This window comes from Chlamydotis macqueenii, chromosome 11 (genome assembly GCF_036417535.1).
Source record: "Chlamydotis macqueenii isolate bChlMac1 chromosome 11, bChlMac1.mat, whole genome shotgun sequence".
Lineage (NCBI taxonomy): Eukaryota > Metazoa > Chordata > Aves > Otidiformes > Otididae > Chlamydotis > Chlamydotis macqueenii.
This window is the reverse complement of record NC_141566.1, coordinates 22,902,263-22,918,126: the sequence shown is the minus strand read 5'-3', so window position 1 is coordinate 22,918,126 and position 15,864 is coordinate 22,902,263. Positions and strand designations below refer to the sequence as shown.

General features: G+C 49.1%; 1 protein-coding gene across 2 annotated transcripts in view; it reads right to left on the bottom strand.

Moving 5' to 3' along the window:
• Window positions 1-5,734: 5,734 nt before the first annotated feature.
• LOC104486206 (rho GTPase-activating protein 20) overlaps window positions 5,735-15,864 on the bottom strand; it is a 30,637-nt gene continuing 20,507 nt past the window's right edge. For both annotated transcript variants that reach the window (XM_086756580.1, XM_086756581.1), the window contains exons 7-15: window positions 15,511-15,588; window positions 14,718-14,784; window positions 12,491-12,679; window positions 11,864-12,039; window positions 11,191-11,352; window positions 9,904-10,013; window positions 8,830-9,019; window positions 8,076-8,190; window positions 5,735-7,505 (exon numbers count right to left, since the gene is read on the bottom strand). In XM_086756580.1, the coding sequence (XP_086612706.1) occupies window positions 5,764-7,505; window positions 8,076-8,190; window positions 8,830-9,019; window positions 9,904-10,013; window positions 11,191-11,352; window positions 11,864-12,039; window positions 12,491-12,679; window positions 14,718-14,784; window positions 15,511-15,588 (2,829 nt within the window). In that variant the 3' untranslated portion in view covers window positions 5,735-5,763. The remainder of the gene's footprint in view (window positions 7,506-8,075; window positions 8,191-8,829; window positions 9,020-9,903; window positions 10,014-11,190; window positions 11,353-11,863; window positions 12,040-12,490; window positions 12,680-14,717; window positions 14,785-15,510; window positions 15,589-15,864) is intronic.

The following is a 15,864-nucleotide window of genomic DNA, read 5'->3' as shown; positions in this document are numbered from 1 at the left end:
GGAGCACTGGAAGTAAATGAGTAAGAAGCCAGAACTGGCAGAAAGAAATGGTTATGCACATACCCTGACCTCCTGCGTCGCCTCTTCCCTCACTGAAGGGACTGGCAGGGACTGCAGGTCGCTGCGGCAAGACGTCAGCTCTACGCACAGGCGTGATGCATGGGGGTGGGGTGGCGAGGGAGGAAACAGCTGCTAGCTTGAAAGGGGTGAGTGCCTGTCGCTTTCCTCGTCGGAGTATGGGTGGCCTTCAGAGAAAAAGTTTCTAGGGTGAGCTGTTTGCTCTGCTTTGGGACACAGGTACCCAGAGTAGTCTGTGCCACTCCTTGGCAGGTCTGTCCCTGGAAGGTGCCATGGGATAGCAGAGAGGACTCTGCAAAGGACAGGGAGAATATGTCTTGGGAGACTGGCTTTCCTGACTGTTGGGATGTCAGAAATGGGATTGAGACAGGTGAAATAACGACTAAAGCTGCCCCTGGGCACCTCCATCTGGGTTTCTGTCAGACTGCAGGACAAGGGAACACATCATACATGCCAAGCAGAAATGAGAAGAGGCTGAAGCGTGTGAGTCATTGTCTCTTCAAGGCAACTGAGCTGGACTTGTCTGGCCTTGGTCTGTCTATACTGGGAGCAGGTCATGAAGGCTCCTTGCTTCCCGGATGGCAACCACATGATATGTCTTCCTGAGTGCTTGCGTCCGGCAGGATGCCGTGCAAGGCTTTCAGTCTGTGTCAGACCAACTTGCACTAAATCTCTTATTTTGATATGAAAAGAGGCAGAGAGAGAGGGGAAACCTATTTGTGTCTGAGGGCTGTATGTTAAGGGAAAATGTGACCTTTCTAGGGCAGAAAGCCAACTGTCTGTGTATCTGATATTTCTTGTTATGAGCAAGCTGAGTGCTGTGGAACGTTTTCAGGATTGTTTGGTGACTTCCAAATACATATCTGTGTCCCTGGGAGCAACACATCCCACTTGGGAGTTTCGGTAGCAGCTGGATATATGTGACAGAAAACTTGATAGCAGCACCCTAAGGCATCATTGATCACATTCTCAGCAGGTGTAGATCTGTGTCAGAGGCAATGAACATAAGGATGGAGTACTCTCCCGTTGAGAAAAGGGGCCCTTATTTGAAGGTTTTGTAATTGTCTCCCTTGGACTTTCCAGGAGTGCTGGTTCAGAGACTCCACCACATGAGAGAAGATGAATGAAACATGTATTTACAAGGAAGAGAAAGCTAAAACAATTGCACCTTCCTTCTTTGCAGGAAGGCAAAGAGCATTCCCCTTTATCCTTCTCTTGGCTTGTCAGCTGCCGTGCAGCTTTCCCCTCTGTGACACCCGCACCGTCGGGAGCTGTCGTGGGAGCATGGGATGGATCGCAGCCCCAGGTGGCACGGTGACCTGCTGCTGGGTGTCTCCTGCCAGGGACTGGCAGGAAAGCAGGATGCTCTCACAAGGATTAAGTCAGAATTTGTGTTTTGGCCAATTTATACTTGTAGATTTCAGTGTCCTGGGATTAAAAGCAGCAGTTTGGCATTATTGTTCAACAGAAGCCAGGAGATCCAAGACTTCTTTTTTTTCTTTATGGCACAGTCCCATGGAGACCTTGGCTCGGATTTAGGGGGTTTAGAGGTAGAGCATTACATTAAGGCACTTACCTGTTCCTCAACTACACTTGGAGCGTGCTGGATGGTGGCACACACGTCACAGGTTTCCCAGTCTTCTGTCACTAGAAAAAAGTCTGTGACTAATTTCCTGCGTGTATGTTGATGGCCTTGAAGACAGTGGAACACTTCTGCTAACTTAGTGGATCCAGGATTGGGTGCCAAAATGTGGGGAGCACCTCGGTCTCCAGCAAGCTGGGCTTTCAGACTCACGCTATTGCCTGGGCTGATGGAAAAGGGCTGCTGCGGATTTCCACGCCCAGGCACCGGGGCAGCAGGCAAGCAAGGGCTCTGTGCCCTCGGGGAGGCCAAGGCTCCGTCTTGTGTAGCACCCTGCCTCTGCAAAGGGACCTGTGGTTTGTGCTATCTGTTCTGACAAATTTTGGAGGATTTTGTTTTGTTTTTAAATGAAAAAAAATCATTAATAGAGGGTTAGAGCAGCAATCCAGGGAAATGCGCCCATATTAGGCAGCCTAAGATGAGAAGAGAAAATGTGTTTTTCCCCACCTCTCCCAATGTTTCTATAAAGTAACCTCTTTCTAACTTGCTCGTAATTCTTTTAGGTGATGCAAATTGTGAGCTCTTACTCTGCATTTGGTCCAGGTTCCCCTTGTTTGAACTGAGACCAGCCCAGCAACTGAGCCAGCTGACAATCCATTAGCATGTTTAGAATATAGAATCTCTCACTTCCAAGTACAGACAGAGCTTTCTCATTATATTTAGTGCTGTTTCACCTTCCTGAAAAGACACAAATAAGGGTAATGAGGAGGGCTCCTTGTCAGTGTTGCCAGCCTTGCAGATCTGGGGTGGGAAGCACGTGTGCTTTGGCGTTTTGCGAATGCCACCACTCAGATGCAGAAGAGATGGAAGTAAGAGCAAGAGAACAGAAGGCGATCACTGCACCACACTGACAAACAAACATGTGTCTTTTATTGACATAGTTACAACTGTAGCTCTGGAAAAAAAGACTGTGAATGCCTCATTAGTGTTCATGTGTGAGGGAAAGGATGATGGGGGTGGGGGGAGTTGTATTACAATTATATACACCTTTCGTCATACAAGAGACACCCAGGTGATCTGGGACAGAGTGCCACATCTGAGAGTTAAACACCCTGCATATAGCAAATCAAACTCTGTACACCTTGGAAAGTGGGTTCTGGGCTTCCCCCTCTCTCCCCTGACCTGGTATTTGATGGCGTGAGTTTGGAGTGCTGGACCAGCTTCCTGACCCTGGCACCCGGCAGATGGGTGGAGGCACCTGATACCTACTCGGCTGTTTTACAGAGGTGGCTTTCCGTTCTGTGCAAGGACTGAACCATGGCAGGCGTCAAGCAACTTCCAGCTGTGGCTATTTGCAAGCACTCAGCAACTTGAAAGAGGGGCACTGATTCCACAAGGACTACCTTTCAACCGTTAGGATTCAGGTATTCCTCGTCCTTCACTGTTAATTGAGTAAAAGAGTGTCTCTCTCTGAGAGAAACCACCTTAGAAAAACTCCCACATAACTTTCAAATGAACCATCCTGAACCTTTTTACCTTTGAGACTTTTCCCATCATTTTCTTAATGCCTGTCAAACTGATGTGGTGCTCTCAGCTTCTTTTAAGGAAAGGCTGTTGATGTGGTCCACCTGGACTTCAGCAAGGCCTTTGACACGGTCTCTCACAGTATTCTCCTAGGGAAACTGGCTGCCTGTGGACTGGGTAGGTATACCCTTCTTTGGATAAAGAATTGGCTAGGGGGCCGTGCCCAGCGGGTGGTGGTTAATGGAGTCAAGTCCAGCTGGCAGCCTGTTACAAGTGGTGTCCCCCAGAGGTCGGTACTTGGGCCCATCTTGTTCAATATCTTTATTGATGACCTAGACGAGGGGATTGAGTGTACCCTCAGTAAGTTTGCAGATGACACCAAGTTGGGTGGCGGTGTTGATCTGCCTGAGGGTAGGGAGGCCCTTCAGAGGGATCTGGATAGGCTGGATCACTGGGCTGAGCTGAATGGCATGAGGTTCAACAAGGCCAAGTGTCGGGTCCTGCACTTTGGCCACAATAACCCCATGCAGCGCTATAGGCTCGGAGCTGAGTGGCTGGAGGACTGTGAAGAGGAAAGGGACCTGGGGGTGTTGGTTGATGCTCAGCTGAACATGAGCCGACAGTGTGCCCAGGTGGCCAAGAGGGCCAACGGCATCCTGGCCTGCATTAGAAATAGTGTGGCCAGCAGGAGCAGGGAGGTAATCATCCCCCTGTATTCGGCACTGGTGAGGCCGCACCTTGAGTATTGTGTTCAGTTTTGGGCCCCTCACTACAAGAAAGACATTGAAGCCCTGGAACGTGTCCAGAGAAGGGCAACAAAGCTGGTGAGGGGTCTGGAGCACAAGTCTTATGAGGAGCGGCTGAGAGAGTTGGGATTGTTTAGTCTGAAGAAGAGGAGGGTCAGGGGAGACCTCATTGCACTCTATAGCTTCCTGAAGGCAGGTTGTGATGAACAGGGGTTTGGCCTCTTCTTCCAGGCAACAAGCAGGACCCGAGGAAATGGCCACAAGTTGTACCAGAGGAGGTTTAGATTGGACTTGAGGAAAAACTTTTTCTCTCAAAGAGTGGTAAGGCACTGGAACGGCCTGCCCAGGGAGGTGGTGGAGTCTCCGTCCCTGGCAGTGTTCAAGAGGCGGCTTGATGAGAAGCTACAGGATATGGTTTAGTAGCTGTGGCAGCAATGGTAGTGGGAAGACGGTTGGACTAGATGATCTTATAGGTCCCATCCAACCATGTGATTCTATGATTCTATGATTTTAAGAGCTCAGCTGGCAGCATCACAACCCTCTAAGCAAGTCCCATTATGGCTATGGCACTTCCGAGCATTGCTTTGGGTGGAATCACAGGGATGCTCCAAGGAGCCACTGGCTGCATTTCTTTAGTGGCACAACACAAGCAGGTTAGAGCATCCCTGCCTGGCACGTCTCCAACCTTAACTCTGCTGGAGCACCCTGAGCCATGTACTTCGCTGAGTGGGAACTCTGGGCTTCTCTGAGACAGCATCAGTGCTGTGAAGCCTGGACCGTCTCAGCTTATGCACTGTCTGACAACTTTTTGGCCAGATGGGGCTTTTTACTTCAGTATCCACTCAACAACATTCTTGACAACTTCCACAACTCCTTGACCTCATGCTAAAGCCAAATCCTACTTTAGTCCCTCTCAGCATGACTAGGAAGTTGGTCAGTTGCCCCATGCACACTGCCTCTGGAAAGGGCCTTTGGAAGTGTCACCATCATTTACAGAACTATAACATCACTTTTTACCAGGGTTAAAAGGAACAGCTACTCCCAGAGGACACTAAAGACGACAAATATTCATAGCCCTGCACAAGTGACAGTGCTAAAATCCTTTGTAGTAACTGTGGCTCTGTCAAATGCTAGCTTTGGGGGAGCCATGAGAAGAGAGAATCAATGCACAATTAATTGGGGGGAAAAAAAGTGCAATCTTGGGGTTAAAATGTTACATATGCTAGCTGTCAGTGAAAGCTGGGCTCCATTTGGTGTTGCCGGAACCCAGCCTCAAGCAGTAATGAACCCGGGGACAAAAGATAAGCAGAGAGAAGCAGCAGTGATTTCTGAGATGGAGGTGAAGGGTTTTACTTTGGATAAATGGAGGTGGTGAATAGTGGAGGATTTTGTGCGAGCAAAAAGAGTTTTAACTAGTTCTGATGGAGCATTAGCTGTCCCAGTTCTCCGGCCATCCACACACAGCAGCAGCTGACTGGAGAAAATGAAGCGGAGTTTCTCCTTTCCCGCTTTAAAAAGACATGGAGCCAGGCCCTGTGCATGCCAGCTGATTCCCAGACAGGGACAGTCTGGTGGCGTGCACTCCACTAGACACCCAGCCAAGTCTCTCCCATAGAGAAATGGTGTAAAGAAAACACAAGAGACTGCCCCTGCTCCTCCCCCCACCGCTCCAGCCAAAATGAAGGTTGATCCCCAACGTTACATACACTTAAGTGTCACTTTACACATAGCGCCCCGTGCGGCCTGCTGGATTCTTCACACCCTGATCATATCTTACAGAATATCTTCCGCTCACATGCACAAACAATACTCAGTTCTTCCACCTCCACCTCCCTAGACAAACATCTCTCCTGCGGACGCCACTGCATCACGCTCCTCTGTGGCCACCTCTGCCAGTGGCTGGCTTCTGAGCCACCCCACCCTGCTCCGCAGGAGTTCATTCTCCACTGCCTCTGCCTCAGCTGTGGGACATGTCTTGCTTTCATCGTGCTTGAAATACTCCCTGACGGTGTTTCGAATGGAGGCCGGGAGGATGATATGTATGGTGTGGCTGAATGTGTTGAAGCCCTTGCTCTGGGGTGGCGCCTGCGCCACTTCCACTGGCTTGCTCTCCAGCTCCTCAGGAGTAGAGGCACCTCGAGGGCTCTCTTTGTGCTCTGCCTGCGGGGATGGGATCTTTGGTTCATGGTGGTAGCGCCTGGAGATGGACTGCAGGACGAGGGGGGTCTTCTGCCCATAGAAAACTGTTTGGGGGATGCGGACACTCACAGTCTGCAAGCTCTCGGACAGGCTTTGCTCACCGCTGGTGCTGGGCGAGTCACTGCTGCTGGTGTTTGCCATGGATCTCTCCTCTTCTTCCAGTGGAGAACCCCACGAGCCCTCCTTAACTGGGGTCATGTAAAAAGTTATCTTGGTGCGCTTCAGGCTTTCCTGGCTTGGAGGGCATGCATCAGCGCTTTTGGTTTCTATGATGTTCTTCACTGCCGTCTCCCTGTGCTGCTGGTGGCTGGTCTGTGGGGATTTCTCACCGGCTGGGCTGGTAGCTGGGAGCTCAGGCTTTTGTTCAAACTCCTTGGTATAATCCTGACTCCTGAGCCCTGGTCCATGGGCCCCTACACAACTCAGCTGTCTCTCCTCTTCTTCCCAGTCAACGTCAGTTAGTGGGCTTCCCACGGCAGCTCTGCTGACAGCTGGAAAACTCTTCCTCTCTCCAAAGCACTGACTGCTCTCTACAGCCTTGGGTTCATCCTCATGGAAACTGTCTGGGTCACATGGATGTAAAGGCACAGGACATGTGAAGGACTTGTGCCACTCTTTTGGGGACCTCTTGGCAATCTTGGGGGACACAGCATGAAGCCTGGCAGACGTGCCAAACATGAATGGCAGGGATGAGACATCTGTGGGACTAATGGCTGATGACTCTGAGCAGTAGGAGAAAGCACTGTCTAAGGAGCTGAGCGAGGAGGCAGACGGGGAGGTGGTGGTAGAGGACAGGCTAGAGAAGCTGGACCTGTTGGACAGGCTGGATTTCTGCAGGCTGAGCTGCTTCACCCTAGAGCTGGTCTGAGGTGACTGACACAAGTTCTCCCTGGCCTTATTCACCCCAGGGCTTAGACCTTCATCAAGCAACTTCTGGCTTTCCACCTGCAGCTGCTTGAGCCTGTGGATGTAGTCTGTATGGCTGTGCATGATGGTGGCATCGCAGCTAGACTGGCGGGCCACCGGCTCATGGCTCTGAGCAGGAAGCTGGGAGCTGAGGCAGACGCTGGGCTCCGAGGAGCAGCGGTCCCTGGCTGGGCTCAGTGAGCGTATTGAGCCGATGGAGCAGAAGGAGCCCTCCTCTTCCAGGAGGTCATAGCTGTCTGCACTGGTGGTGTTCTGGGCTTTGCTTTGGTAGCAGGCTGTGATCTCACTGAACAAGTCCCAGTCTTCCTGATCCTCATCAAGTAACAAGCTGCTGCACGGTTCAAAAACGGCATCTGTTTCAGGTACCAGGTGGTGCTTTAGTCCTTCTGGGTCACAAGCAGAAAATTCCAGCTCATCAGAGGAATCATCATGCTGAGCCAAGCCTATGCCTGGGGCAGAGGAGACAAATTAATTCGTTGCCTATGTCTCCTAACTCCATATAGTATCTTACAACCAAGGCAGGAAAATATTATCAAGTCCATGGAAAAACAAAGATGATCCATTATTTTCACAGGGACCAGAGCCATGACTGGGAACACCACCAAAAATGCTGGCTTGATGACCTAAGCTTTTGACACTGGCCTGTATTCACAGGATAGCTACAGAGGCAACTCACTCTCTTTCCATTCAACCTTTACGGAACTAATGTGGAGGAAAAGACTGCGGGGATGTGGCATTGATAAGGCTACACAAAATTCTTCTGATGGCTGGAGCAGGTTCAACAGCAGCCAAAGAGAAAGACAACCACCCTCAGGGACACACTTGAAGTGGTGCACCTCAGCCCTCTGCTTCGCCCTCACTTCTTGTCTATGCCTGACCGGCAAGGGGAAAGCCAAAACCAGCTCTTTTTCAATGCTTTTCCTCAGAAGAGACGTGAAAGGAAAGCAAACTCTTTTGCATGAGGGGTTTAACTACTAAAAGACTTTAAACATTTCTGAAAGACAGTACCACCAACTTACCCAGTTCCTCTGAGTTTCTGGATTTCTTTTTGTCTGGTCTTTGAAACAAGGAAGCAATGTCACCTCCAAAAATCTCTCCTGAGTTTTCAATCAGGAACTGCACTAACGAAGCCACCTGGCAAAGATAGATAGGAATTTAGAGTCAGTTTCAGGGAAACATAGCCAGCTGTATAAAGCAAGTCAAATCAGTCCCAGAATGTTCTTTTCCTTTGACAAAGATGTAATTTCCTACAGAACCTTTTGCTCAAGAAGCAGTTAAGAATGTGGCAATGCATCTGTATGAACTACACCTGGGGCACGAATATGAGCTACATGAACTGGTACAGTGAGCTGGATACGTGTTCTACAATTTTCCTCATTATTGGTCACACCTCACAGGCTACAAGCAAGCATTCCTCCCCTCTGATGCACTATCAGGTTCATCATCGCTTACTTTGGGCCTGCAAGATGGCTTTAGCCCCAGCTGAAGTGGCAGCGTCCAACTTCAGCTGCTCCCCCTTTCCTGTGCTTGCTTGGCCATTTAGGAAGTTCATCTGTAAAGCAACCTCAGCTTCCCTTTCCATCCTGGATAAACTGAGTGGCTAAATTCCCCTACCAGCACGATCCCAGATGCACATGGGAAAGGACGAAGCCTGGATGCCACCCAGCTAGCACTGCCACTGATCCTCTGCCTCCCTTTAGTCTACAAAACACAGTGACATAAAAAGCAGTAAAAGGGGAAGACAAGCACGAGGCCAAACCCATGAAAGATTACCTTCTTTGTAGACCTGCTCTCCTCTTCAGGCCCAGTGGGACTCGGTAGCCACAGCATATTTGGTGCTATGCAGAGCGCCAGGTTAAAGGCATTCATCTGATTGATGCCAGAATTCTGCTCAATATGATGGAGGACTCCAAAGAGGTGTCTGAGTAAGATGAGGTTGGCCTCGGGAAGCTGGTTGACCAGACTATTCAGGGAGTGGAAAAAAACCAGTATTGTTCACAAAAATCTGCTCTTCAAATATCAGACTTTGCTTCCCAAAGCTTTTGCCCCCTTCTGCTCTTTTGCAACCAGTCTGAGACATTCACATGTGATGATAAAGTAAGACTGTGTCACTCCCCTCCACCAACTTACGTGAGCACCACAACTTTACACCATATTGCCCACCTACTCTGGTCAGAGAGCTGGAGGGACCAAGGGACTTATGTCCAGAACGTGTGAGTCCACAATGTCTTAACCAAACAATGATCGCCCAAAGGAGATGTACACAGCTCCGCGCCACCAGCACACAAGACACTGCCTGTGTCCCATGCTACAGAGACAGTGGAGGAAGGAAGCCTAGGCCAAACAGTAAGGTTCAAAAACTACGCTGAGCCATTAATGAGAAGAGGTTTGATATACTGTGTATCCCACAGGACATGGAAAGACTGTTCTTGCCCACCGCAGCAGCTTCATGGCAGTAAAGCCATTTTCAAGGTCCCAGTCACCATACTGGCAGGGCTATCTATTCTAGCTGCCAATATGATGGTCAGCTTCATTTTGTGCATGTAAGAAAAAACGATCTAAATCCACTAACATTTTATGTACTCCGGTGGCTGAATTACTGTGGTTTTTTGTTTGCTGGTTGTGGTAATTTGATCTGGTCACCAGAAAAGAATTTTCTAATGTTAACATTGTTCATGAAAAACAATTGAAAGGAAAATGTTCTGAGCAGTGACACTGGCAATCAACAATAGCTCCACTGTGGCCTGCAGAATTGCCAGGTGTCTCCCAGAAGATGAAATCTATGCTTAGGGCCACATGCTCCCCCTTCTCCCACCAAAAGAAGCCTTTACAAGGGCTTTTACGAACCTTTTGATAGCTTCAATCTTATGTGCCCGATTCTGTGTGTCCACAGCTTCCATCCACAGTCCGTGCATGTCTGAGGATAGAACACTGTCAGGTATATTTCGGAGAAAATCCTGAATTAAATATATACATGCAGAGCAGTCTGGTCAGTTTTGAATTCCTTGTTTTGGTTTCACGATGCATATATTAATTGTTTATTCACATTAAGCACAAGACAAGACAAGGCATGACACAAGCCCATTTCTCCTGCCCTCCCCATGCCCCCAGACTGTCCCCCCCCATGCCCTCCCGTGCAGCGCAGCAGACCCTTGCCGGTGGCGGGGGATCGGCCAGCCCTCCTGCCTTGCTCCTTCCCCAGAACAGGACCGGTCTCTCCTGCAGCAGGTGAAGGACCCACCTAGGACTGTGCATTTCCTAGCTATGAGGGTTGCTGTTTTTCCCCAGGGACATTTAACAGCGCAATATGTCCTGCCTTGGAAAGTGCCCGAATGTGACTGTGAGTCCCTGTCAACAGCTTTTTGTGATAGGCCAACAGGAGTAAGAGACAGGGATGCTGTTTGATACTTCAGGTGCCTGAATTGTCTGACCACATTTAATTGTCAGTGCAAAAGACAGGCTGCTGCTTACTAAAACTTGGGCCTTATCGCAAGCTTCACCCACCGTCCACCACAACCCTGCTGCTTGGGTTTGGCCGCTGTTTTCCCTCTCGCCTGCTGGCTGATCAGCAGGTGAAGACAGCATCTGGATAGCACAGGCCAGCTGCTCTGGACACGGCCTCCCTGTCTGAGGGGCCTGCTGAGCAGCTGCACTTAAGTGGCATGAGTCCTCCCCCATCTCCCTGCAGCCTCTTCTGCCTGTCCAGAAAGGACAGAGACATCTGTGCTGGTGCCACCAATTGGCCTCACGCCTATGCCAGTGCAGCACCCGAACTGCTGAGCCCCGGCTCTGGCATGTCCTTTGGCACTGCACAGCGCCCACGGTTATCGTGGTGGTAGGCATTACTGTATCGCCTGCAGGCTGTTTCATACGGGGAGGTGCAAAACCAAACACTGGCTTGAGGGCCACTGCACATATCTCCGTGTGAAAACATGCACCATGGGGTCAGGCAGACACCTCTGTGCACACAGATGGACCAAGCCATCAGGTGAGAATGTGCCTTGCTGGGAAACACTTTATGATCCACCCCCCGCTCCCCCGCCAAGTCTTCCCTACCCACAAAGACCCATGTGGTTTCCTTAGAGAAGGAAGGCACCGTTAGCCCAGAGAGCTGAGTTACTTGGCCAAACATACTGTGATGACAGCTGCAGCCACAAAGACTGACTCTCCATCCACCTGGACATCATCTCCAGAGTTCAGCTTCTCTTTCAACTCCTTGCAAGTCTTGGCATTGGCAGAACGTCTGAAAATGCCCCGAGTAGAGGGACCTTCGTGGTACAGCAGCAGCAGCATATCCTAAGGGAAAGCTCAGTTGTACTTAAGAGCCTAACACTTTACCCTGTTGTTTGTGCATATTATTCCTCAAATATTACAACATAAGTAGCAAAAGACCTAGTCAGTACTGGGAAGGGGACAGACAGACAGGAGATTTATCATGATTTAACCAGCTCAGCTCAGCTGCAGGCACAGTTCATGTGAGTATGCTTATCCTGTGGCAGGTGTGAGCCCAGTGGACTCTTGTAGTGAACGAGGTCCAGGCTATGTAGCACGGCACAGTCCACTGACATTGCCCCTTGTCAGCTTGTGATGACCTGGTGGGAGATACCCAGTGAAACGGGATGGACATCTGTGCATGAAGTGATATGGCTGACCCGGGGAGGGATGCTCAGCCTTGTTACTGAGCTAGATCTGAATCACAAGCAAATTGTGCTCTTCCCCACCCAATCTTCACAAATACCACAAGTGGCTTTAAATTCTGAGCTAAACACATCAAGTTTATGTCAGGATGAACAGCCCAGCTCCTTACCATGATTGGCTTAGGAAGGATCCCATCGGGACAGACCGAGGACAGAGACAGGCCGAAGAGCTTCCGTGGGGTGGTGGGCGACTGCGAAGGAGGGCTGCCTGTGGGGGTGCTGGTGCTGCGGCGCAGCGCCCAGTCAATCAAGGACTTCTTCCTCTTGGAGTGTTTCTGCAGTGATTCTGAAAGCAAACACAGGTCTTCATCACACACCTGTCTGTCCTTCTTACTGGCTAGCAAATGATCTACAGGGGAGGCAGAGTTCCAGCAAAGCAAGGACTTTCTACCGTTGTGTGTTTAATAACCACACTCTTACTGGGGACAGTCAGATAATATACGGCAGTGAAACCCTCTGTTCATCTCTCAGCCATCAGCAAAACTCTTATTTAATCACTGTTCTTCAGGGAACCTTGCTGTCTGTGCAGTGTAAGAATGGCTTGCAATTGAAAGCTAATCAAGGACTGAAAGATAATTCTGAACATCTGCACAGATAGATTTAGCCCCTGCGCAATTTCTTCCTCTCTGTACACACTCAGGTATGGGAGCGACTCTGGGATACGTGGATGATGCCAGGGCACTGCCACGGAAAGCAGCAGTCTCTGCCTGGTTGTAACGCACTCCTGCAGCCCCTACCTCTCCTCAGCTGCACTGGAGCTTGGAGCCGGGGTTTCAGGACAAACTGACACTGCTTTTCCTTTGGGAGCTGATCAAGGAAGGAAGCCTCTGTCCCATCAGCCAGGAGAGTGTTATTGTTGGTTCCTTGTTGCTGATCAGCAGAGTCCCGGAGACAGTTCAGTGCAATGCTGAAAGGATGCTCATGCCCTGTTGAGCAAAGAGTTGTGTAAAGCACAAGCGAAGATGCAGAGTTAGGTGAAAACAGCTCCAAATCTGGGCAGGAGGAAGCAGTCACATCCAATGGCTCCCACTGCAGCTCGGCCTCAAGCAATGTTGCTCAAAACTGCTACCTGTGGACGAAGGGAACCAGGGTACATCTATGTGTATGTATGATTACTGCTTTACAAATGAGTTCTTCCAGTCAAACCTGGACAGCCACTCATTAGCAGCTCTCCAGAACATTATGCAACAAAGCACTACTAATTGGGTTCAAGCCCTATTAATAGGCTTATGGACCCCACTGCACTAACGAAAGGCTGTAAGCATTGCTCTGTGTACGAGTCAGCTTACTACGACAGTCCAGTATGTACTGGACAAATACAAAAAGTAAGCATGTGCCACGATGACGTGGAAAACACCAACAAACACCCACCAATAAACGGGCAATCTAAAGAGCTCTTGAATAACAGTCTTGCTATGACAACATAGTCTTTGGAGCAAGATCTCTTTAACAAACCAAGACACATAAACCTCCTCGAAGAGCCTGGGGATGTGTTTATTAGGCTAGCACTGAAAACACAATGCAGAGTTAATGCAGAGATTACTCATTCAGCATAATTAAACAGTATGCTACAGGGCAAAACAGTCTGGGCAATGGCTGCACCGGGGATACATCTGTCATTGGAGCTCGCAGCAGCTTAAATGCACCTAACAGCTTTAGTTTAGATGCTGGGTAAATCAGCATATTTCCTTGCTTCCTCTGTGGCAGACTGTACATTTAATCTTATATTTTGCTGTCTTGTTTTTGCCAACAATCCACAAATAAAAACTACTATTTTTATTATTTGTTATTGTCCAGCTTTGGTAATCTCCACGATGGATGCTTAGCACTTAACAGACAAAATTCAGTGGTTTATTTGAAAATGTTTCTCGTATTTCTGAAATAATCTCCTACATATCTCCAGCACTGCCCTCCATTGTGACTGTCCTCAAATCCCTCTACCTACACACCTACCTTCCCTCGAGCCTCAGGAGTTCCAAAAACTTAAACACAAATTGTTAAAAAGGAAAGTTTTCAAATAAACATCCTGCAAAGGGCATTGCCTCAAGTGGTCCACATGTGCTTGTGAGAACAGGTATTGAATTAAGGCAGCAATTCAGAGGACAACAGCGTTAAGGAGTCGTATGCAGCAAACTGGGTTTTTAACAGGACACGACATCTTGTGTAGAAAACAGTTTCCTTATTTGTGAACTGAAATGCATGAAAACAAAATGAATACCAAAAAAAGTAGGATAGGAATGGTAGCTTCCTAACTAGAGGCTTATAAGTCACCAATGAATCCATCTAAAAATTCTGCTTCCTTCAGCTGCCAAAGTGCTCTCCTCTGGACCTAGCATGTTCTTGTTTTGCTTCTGATGGAGCCTGAAGGCAAAGCGCTCAGGAGGTGTCAGGAGACGCTCTGTCTGATGGACATTGGTGGATGTCTCCATCACAGGTAGCGAAGGTGGCCTCAGGCTGCCCCAGACCACATGCACTGCCTGTGAGAAGCCTGCAAAGCTGAGCAGGAGAGGATGACCAGCCTCCCAGCATGTAGCCCTGCAAGCTCATACCAACAGCTATGGGGATGAGTTTGAGCTCTGAGGCATGTCCTCCTACCCTTCCATCACATCCACTGCATAGAAAGAACTTCTTAGGCCAGCCTAAAAATCTCACGTTTATTTGGAGCGTCTGCTGAAATGTGTCATGGGCTCCTACGCAGAAATGCACAGATTTGTTTGGAAAAGGGAGGTAAGTGTGAAGGTCTTCAAAGATGTCACCATGTGTTGATTAAACATGGATCCTGACACCATAACAGTCAAGTGACATCTCACATCAGCTTGATCTCACATCAGCAACAGTCCCTCTACCATTACTTTTTTGAGTGGAGAGTGCAAGGTTTGAGATGTTTCTCTACCACGCACACCAGTATCATTTATCACTTGTTCCAGTGGTGCTAGAATTGAGGGGAAATGGGAGAGCTCTTACCAATGAGAGGGTAAGCAGGGTCATCTTTTCCTGAGACCACCCAGAGGTGGTGTTCGCTTGTCCTGCCCTGGCAGTTCGGGAACAGAAGAGAAAAATATTAATTGAAGGGAGGCAGGGTGAGGGCCCACAAGGTCACACTCCACTCAGAAAGCAACAGGCAGCAACAAACGGCTGAAGAGGCTAAGGCGGCAGACATGCACGGCTATCTCCAGGACAGCCGCGTGGCTGGGAGGGACGGCGCTCTAGATCAGCCTGTCTGATACGGAGTAGAAGGGGAAAGGTTCAGGAGAAAGAAAGACTGAGAGCCAGCAGGATGTAAACCCACACGAGGGGTTCCTGGCCTATTTCAGCAATACGTTCCACAACCTTCCTTGGTATTAACCTACTGGAACACGGTCAAAGCTACCTGTTAAACACTGTAATGCGAAAGGCTGGACCACTGCAATGGGCAAGGCTCATCTAATAACATCACTGTATTGTTCAGTATTTCATGGCTACATGCACAATCCTTTGACAAGCTTGGCTCAATTCTAATGCTGGACTGCAAGCACTGAAGCCCTCTGAAATCCAAAGGACACTATTATATAAGGTTTGAATTTAATGTAAGTCTGTCTGTGTTTCTAATACTTGGCATCCGCACAAAGAGACTGCTTCATCTTGTAGTCCAGACAGAATTAATGCCTTACTCATTAGCTACAGCAAATCTAAACATCTCCACATCTGCACTGTCCTGTAAACCTGACGCTGCCAGCTTCCTTACTAAGATCTGGCAGACCACACAACTGTCACTTACAGGAAATCCAAGCTGTAGAAGGGTCTTCTTCATCACACTCTCTGCAGTTTCCACATTGGACACACTGACCGTGGTGGTCTAGAAAGGAAAACAGAGACAATACAGGAAGCTAAGAAGGAGGCATACTGTTTGGTTGTAGTTTCTTGTAGCTTGAAAATCTGGGGAAAATGTCACTCCAAAGGGTGAACATGGCACAATGCTAATAAACCAGGAGTGTCAGGGGTTGCTTTCTGAAGGAAGAGTCCCCAGGAGGCAAATCTGACCCATCAAGCTAGGGACAGCAGCAGCATCGCTACAGCCCTGCCCTTCTGCTCCTACCCCACAGACCTCCATGTAGCATTGGTCTGATGAGCA